This window comes from Amblyomma americanum, chromosome 1 (assembly GCF_052857255.1).
Source record: "Amblyomma americanum isolate KBUSLIRL-KWMA chromosome 1, ASM5285725v1, whole genome shotgun sequence".
Lineage (NCBI taxonomy): Eukaryota > Metazoa > Arthropoda > Arachnida > Ixodida > Ixodidae > Amblyomma > Amblyomma americanum.
In genome coordinates, this window is record NC_135497.1 from 539,024,917 (window position 1) to 539,032,634 (window position 7,718).

A 7,718-nucleotide genomic window follows, 5' to 3' on the forward strand; every position below is an offset into this window, starting at 1 on the left:
GGGTAAAAAAAAGAGGAGAAATGGCAGGAGGAGTCGTTTGCGGTTCTTTAATGCACTTTTACAGAGTAAAAAACGCAAAAAAAACTGTTATGGTACGTCCACACTAGCGACAAAAACGCGCGCGACACGCCGCGCGCGGCAAGATTCACAAAAAGCGGCAGCAACGCGCGGCAAACGCGCGAATGGGTGCGAGACCCATTTTTCGCGGCAGCCGCAAAACGACCACCAATCAGAAGCGAGCCGCGCTGTTGTGGCGCCACCTGTGGCATAAGCTAAGAATCATAACCTATGGGCTCCGTGACACACGCACCGTAAATCTCAGACAGGCACGCCGTAAAATCTCAGAGGCCATTTCCAGTCAAGGGGTCTGTTTTTGTTAAGCCTTCCCACACTGCCACCGAGACGTCGTCGAAGTCGCAATGGAAGCGTTTTTGGAAACTGTGCGTGGTTATCCGTGCCTGTATGATAAATTGAACATTGATTTTAAGGATAAGGACCTGCGCGCCATCCGCTGGCACATGATTGGACAACAGTTTGGAATGACAGGTGAGTAATTGGTGAAATTTTCCTAATGTTTCGGGAACATGTGTGAGCATGTGATTGTGTTTGTACCTACCATGCAGGCGAGCAGGCAGCGGGGAAGTTTAAGAACTTCCGCGACCGCTGGCTTAAGGTAGCGCTGGAGAAGAAGAAGGCCTACAAGAGTGGTGCTCCCGGCAAAGAAGGGAAAGCGAAAAGTGAATGGACATACTATTATATTCTAGACAGTTTCCTGCGGAAGACACCGTACTACGCCGAAAAGTAAGATGCACTTGTGAAGTGTGGTTCACCTCTGTTCCCGCTCGCACAGGGACCTGATCTGGTGCATATATTGGAATATTTGCTCCCTGGGTAAATGTATGCTCGCTAGTGCATGGGTGCATTTACTACCGTATTCAGAAATGCGACTTAGCTTTGCCGTGGCTCACGTGAACGGCTGACGCGCCGAAGGAAACGAAATGACCCTCTCGGGCATGTTCATTACAGACGATTCTTAATCTTATGTTGATCAAGTCCAGTCGCAACATTAATTTCTGAATACGGCCGCTCTCTTATCATGTTCAAGAATGGTGCTGTATTGTTTGATACATTGAAGAGGCATGTGCCTATGCGCCGTGCGCGAGGCGCATTCGTGCGGCACACAGCCGGACGTATTTCTGTATTTCTTCGTTAAATACGGAGTTTTCATCCTAGAACACATTCATACATGTTATTTTTACGAAGAAATAATAAACTCGGTTGCTCGCGGTTTTGTTTTCTGCCGGCCGTGCGCTCGCCCTTTCTCTATGTTGCAGCATTTAGTGACTGCATTTGTTGCCACATACCACTCCAATTTTCAAAATTTTCCTGCCCTCGTCTGATTGCTGCGATATCCCGTGCTTGCAAACTCACATTTCACTGCTCTCGCATAGGCGACATTATCGAAGCAGTTAAAAAACTATTAAATTACTCTCACTTTTTCGTTTCATTATTTTGTTGCTCGGGGGTTTTACGGTACGATACAGGACAGCGTTTATTATTTGCATATAGCCGCATAATTAAGAAATGTTAACATATGTGCGTGTATCGTGGATTACAATACTCGTTGTATGGTTGCTTTCCAGATTAACCACGAATATCCCACTGCCACAAGAAAGGTAGGTGCTAATCCTATATTTAACTATATTCGTGAATGCTTAGATTAGGTGTTTACATAATGATTCCTGCCCTCACAGACACCTGCAGCAGGCCGAAGAGGCGCTGTCAACCAGCAGTGCTGCAGGCGATTGGTATTTTGTTTCTTTCTGTTTACGTACTGGGACCTGCATGTGGTACTCTGACAAATATTCATTCAATATAGATAAATCTTATATGCAGTTGGCCCAGCCCATCGCCTGCTGAAGAAGTGCTGGATGAAATGTATGCTTTGTCACATTTTGTTAGCACTACCATGTATCACGTCTACTTACTTCTGTTTATTATTTGTTGATGTCAATGCAGATGCTCTGGGAGAACAACTATGTGCAATTCAGATGAAGAGAGCTGTGGGTGGGTACTTGTGAATTTATTGTGAATGATCAATCATAGAACAGACAGCATGAAACACACTTGCTAATTGAAATAGTTTATTACTTACAAAGACGGATAATAATGCATTGCATAAATTGACTTCCTGGTAGTAAAATGCTGTGCACCACATACTGGACGTTTCATATCCTGTTGTCTCATCGAAACACATTCTCTATGTATTTCAGCTTGCTCAGTCCAACCCCAACTGAGACTGAAGCATCTTCCGGGTGAGCTTGTCTCAAGGAATGTTACATTGTATCTCTCTTAACAGAGGATATTTTTCTTTTCATGCGTCCAAGGTCCAACAGTGGCACAAACAGAGCCCAGCCGCCAGCGCAGCCTTCCCAAGTGCGACTTTCCTCGACACCACAGTCTCGGTAGCTGCGTTGTTCATTTGTCCTGCAAAACATTGTATGTGTGTGTAACTGCCCATGAAAACTGCTGCATTGTCATTACAGTAAAAGAAAAAAGAATGACACATTCGAATAAGCTGTGCAGGAAGCACTGGGTAGCTGCAGCAGCACACTAAGCAGAATTGAGACAGCTAGGAAGCTTGCAGTACCCAGGGCCGAAAGCCCACCAGACGAATGCAAGGAGGCGGCCAACTAGATGGCCACAAAGCTGCGAAAGCTTGCTGCAAGAAAACGCTCAGAGATACTGTTTAAGATTCATTCGCTTATTTTTGAGGCCGAAATGGAGCTTCCCGAATGAATACTGTGCTACATTCCGGCAATAAAGAATGCTGTCCAATTTGTGCAGCATTATTGTGAATTTATGCGCCTGCAACATATGTTTTGAGCAAATGATTGAAAACTGCATCATTACCTGTATTCCCGCGCGGGTCACTATCCTCTCCTGCCATGGCACCCGTCCTTCATTCATAAAGTAGGTTGCCAAGTGGTTGCGCATATCCATAGCTGTCCTGCAAAAGCAACAAAATGCAGCACCATCAGTGGCCAAACAAGGTAATCCTGATTGTGCATGCTTTCACTTGCGAGATAGTTTACCTTGCTGAATGATATCCAGACATAGTGATGAGGTCCCCCATGCCCGGCAGACTGTCACTGCCAGCTCTCCAGGATCCTTCTACGATGTTGCCTTCCCAGTCCTCATGATCAGTGAAACCCGGTGGACTGTATGCAGATCGCGATTGCGGCGAACTCAGCAGGAAGTTGTGCAGTACAACACATGACTTCACAATATTTTGTGTCGTTTCCTCCGACGCCCGAAATGGTCGCCGCAAAATTCTCCATCTGCTTGACATGATTCCAAAGGCATTTTCAATCAACCGTCTTGCTCGGCTCAAGCGATAGCTGAATGTTGCCCTTTTCAGGTACTCTTGCCGCTGAGCTGGGTCATTCCTGAACTTCTGCAGCCCTGAGAAAAAGGAAAACAGTACACCTCAAGCAATTCTTCATTTTACTCTACGTGCTAAGTGGCTAAACCAGTGTTATCTATCGTGCAGACTTATATCTCGCTGATTTATGTCAACTGAAAGGGTTGCAATTTACATGCAGAGTTCAATGTAGCTTTAGCGAACATTATAAAAGGATCAGAACACCATACTTTACTTGAACAGCAGCATAAAGAGTGCGTTAAAGGCAGATATATCAAATGGAAATAACTTCGAACTGACCTCGTCTTGGATAGGGCCTCATCATGAATGGCTTCAGCGGAAAAGCTTCATCCCCAACCATGTGGTATGGAATCAGACCTATTGAGCCAATGCTCCTAGGCTGAGGAATGCCCAGCAAACCCTTTTCCAGCACTTCCAACAGAGGTGATCGCTGAAAGATCCCGCTGTCATTTTCACCGTCATAATGGCCAACGTCTGCATAGGTGAACCTAGAAGTAGACACACATTAGTACAATAAAGAACACACCCCTGTACAGTCTCTATTTATTTTGCAGTTGTCTACGGAATTGGGTACTGAATTTGTAATTCTAAGTTTATAATAATCACAAAGTTTGGAAAGGCTTCTGTTGCAAATTAGAGCACACTGACAGTTGAGCTTGCTGTGGTGACATGAGACCTCTTGAGTGCAAGCTGAGGAAATCAACATAGTAAAGTTCCAAGCATTGAAAGAATTGACTTACTTGTTATGTGCATCACACACAGCTAGGAGGACTACACTGAATGTTTTCTTATAGTTTAAATTCATCGATCCTGAGTTGTCTGGGCATTGGATGTGCACATGTTTACCGTCGATGCTTCCTATGCAATTGGGAAAGTGCCAAAATTCTTCCATATCTGCAGCGATCTGAAAATAGAAAAGGCAAACCTATCACCTATATTACGTACTCGACCACTACAAACTCGTGATACAGAACGATGTCATATTGAACTATTGCACGGTATCCTTGGAAAGCACTGATATACCTTGTTTACTCAGATTTCAGACAACATGAATTACACAGCTTCTCTGCTTACCTTTAGCCACTCCTGGGAAGTTGCCGGAAACCTTAAATATGTTCGCTGAAGAACGTCCCAAAGCGCGGAAGTTGTTTCTCTGACAATTTCACATGCCGTTGACCTCCCTATTAGAAAATTGTACGATAAGCTCCTGAAGGTGTCTCCGTTCGCAAGGAACCTGTAAAAAATTCATATAAACCATTATTTTGAAATTAACACTCAACACTGTGCAAACAATATATTATCTGGGTTTTCCACGCTAACAATGCAAATATAATTTCAATAATAACATAAACAGTTAAGCAAATAATTGCTGACTAGCCTGTTCATTTTTGCACTACCGAAAATACTGAATGAAGATAAACTCGGGATTGACGTGCGAGAACAACGAACTGATAATGTGGCACGCCTTAAGTAAGCGTGTGCGTGCGTGCAGAGGCGGGGGGGGGGATTTTTGGTCGCCTAGGGTTCTTGAGCGTGGTGCACCAATACACGGGAGAGAGGCATTTCGGTGCGTTGATCTCGCACTGAAACCATGGGCTGTGCGCTAAGCTTCCCGTGCGTAAATAGGATTCCATTTAAGTGTCGGTACAAGTGTAGCATAGACATTCGGTATTCTTGCATTACAGAAAGAAAATAGGGTTCAAATAAATTTTGCCGAATCGTCATCGCTAGTCGATCATGAGCAGAAATGGGATCCCGGAATGGTGTCACCTGCCGCTCAATCAGGGGCCGCACGAGACCAAGAAAAGTGTCGAAGACACTCGGCGGCATTCGCAGGTAGCTACAAGAAACGGCACAATCATTTGTGAGACTCTACGATCTGCAGGTTGCACGCACTTAATCGAAGAAGTAGTTATCGATACCACTTTATCCTTCGTCTCTCGCGCGCAGGCGGGGAAGCAGAGTATGCGCCTGGCCCTCAGTGTCCCTGTCCCGCCATATAGGGCGCACCCAAAACCTTCTCGTCCGCTTTCTGGCACGTCGGCGTCGCACAAGTAAACCACAAATAAGTATTATAGTGTTCACAGTCACGAGTAGCTCCTCGTCCGTATCCGACATGCCTGAGCGTGGTCGGCAGTGGCGCAAGAAAACACAGACACTTCCGATGGAACGAGAACGGAGAGCGCGTTGTCACGAGAAGTATCGAATGGAACGAGACAGCGCCTGACTCCACGCGCCGTTGCCGCGTGCCGCAAAACGCGACTGTGGACTTGCCCGCGCGCGTCTGCCGCGCGGGCGCTTGCCGCGTGCGGCGTGTCGCGCGCGTTTTTGTCGCTAGTGTGGACGTACCATTATGCACTGTGATTCATGGCCTGTCGAGGAGGCCTGGTGGTCAAATATGAATAGAAGCTGAAATGATAGGAGCAGGCGTTTGTGCATGTGTTAGGGCACTTTGACAGAGTAAATAGCACAAACCACTTTTATTCACTGTGGTTTTTGGCTCCCTGTTCTCATTTCGCTCTCCCAATGACGACACTTAGTGCAGCCAAATAAAAAAGCCTACTTAAGCAAGAGGCGGCTGTGCGCAATCTGTGTTTGCCTGTTCTCTGTAACCCTTTCATGCCGAGGTCGGCATTGCAGTTTGCATTATTACAACAAACATGTGAACGCCAAGGTCACCCAGAAATGCTTCATCGTTACGTCTATGGCGCAGAAGGAACCACTGATCAGTGACTTTCACTTACTTATGAATCCGAATTCGAGCGCGAGATATTGAGAAGATGTGATAGCCTGCGCAAGATATGACATATTTAGCATAGCGCGTACAGCTCCTGCTTGCCACGGACCATTACCCGTGGCTCCTAGTGTTCTGGTTACTTACGGCGAGCAAGGAGCGCGGGCTGCTTATGGGAACGTTGCTCCATCTGGCACTGCCGCCCGGTGATTCTCTACAAGCTTACGACGCGCACTCCCTGCTAAATGTGAAACGAACGCCTCTTTCTTCGGGACCTAAATGAACACTTATAGAGTTCAATGGCTCGTTCGTATCGATTCCGCAAAGCCACTCTCAGATACATAGAGATTAGATATAAGTATTGAGTGTTAGGTCGACGGACGTTAGCAGAAAGGCGCAAAGTCCTTCGATGCAAAAAGTTGCCAGAGCATCTCGTGATGTATTTTTGTTTTGCTTGCTTTACACTGCTTTTATTTAATGCAGACAAGTTGGTTTCGTTAAAGTGTTATAAAAACAAAAACTTGACAAAACCTGTCTCTAGTTATTAACACAATTTGCAGCATATTTACTCTTTGTCTAATCATCATGCTCCGACGAAGTTATGTCATATCCGCTCATAAAAGCCGCCACTATATGGTGGCACCGCCTGCGCAACGAATTTGTTTTTAGGAGCTAATTAAAATATTAAAAACTGCAGTATACTTGATTCAACAGATGCCAAAAGCATCACTCTAACTCATTTTATGCAACCAACAGGCAAAAAAATGCACTGAAACTGTGTTTCGGGGCTTTTTTAATGCTGTTTACCGAGTAATTAGCAAAGAGACTTCTAAGCACTGTTGTTCATGGCCTGTCGAAGAGGCTATAGGGTCGAATATTATAGTAGGTGCCATGGTAGGAGGATTCGTCTGTGGTTGGGCTAATGTTGTTTTACCGAGTAAATTGCACGGAGCACTTTTAAGCACTGTAGTTCATTGCGTGCCGAAGAGGCTATTGAGTGAAATATGAAAGAAGGTGAAACAATAGTAGGAGTCGTTTGTGGTTGTGATAATGCAGTTTTAGATAGTAAATAGCACAACCCAATATTAAGCACTGTAGTTCATAGCCTGGATAGTATTGAAGAAGGCAGAATATGACTGGAGCGAAGGTGAGAAGATATAACAATTTGTGGGTGGTTGTGATAATGCAGTTTTACAGAGTAAATAGCACAAACCACTTTTATGCACTATGGTTCATGGCCGGTCGAGAAGGCCAAAGGGGTAAATAAAAAGAGGAGAAATGGCACGAGGAGTCGTATGTGGAGGTTTTAACGCAGTTTATCAGAGTAAATAGCACAAACTACTTTCATTCACTTGGTTCATGGCCTTGTCAAGGAGGCCAGAAGGTCAAATATTAAGAGAAGGTGAAATGATAGGAGTCGTTTGTGGTTGTATTAATACAGTTTTACAGAGTAATTAGCTCAAACAACTTTTGTTCACGGTGGTTCCTGGCCTGTCGACTAGGCCAGAAGGTCAAATAAGAAGAGAAGCGAAATGGTAC

The 7,718-nt window shown here is 45.1% G+C and overlaps 1 protein-coding gene across 1 annotated transcript; it reads left to right on the forward strand.

Annotated features, from left to right (window-relative positions):
* The first annotated feature begins 384 nt into the window (after window positions 1-384).
* LOC144107802 (uncharacterized) lies at window positions 385-2,684 on the forward strand. Its single transcript, XM_077640998.1, has 9 exons — window positions 385-546; window positions 624-801; window positions 1,644-1,676; window positions 1,755-1,808; window positions 1,897-1,938; window positions 2,020-2,067; window positions 2,274-2,315; window positions 2,388-2,465; window positions 2,547-2,684. The coding sequence occupies exons 1-9, from the start codon at window positions 420-422 to the stop codon at window positions 2,575-2,577; spliced, it is 633 nt and encodes a 210-aa protein (XP_077497124.1). The 5' UTR covers window positions 385-419; the 3' UTR covers window positions 2,578-2,684.
* The last annotated feature ends 5,034 nt before the right edge of the window (window positions 2,685-7,718 follow it).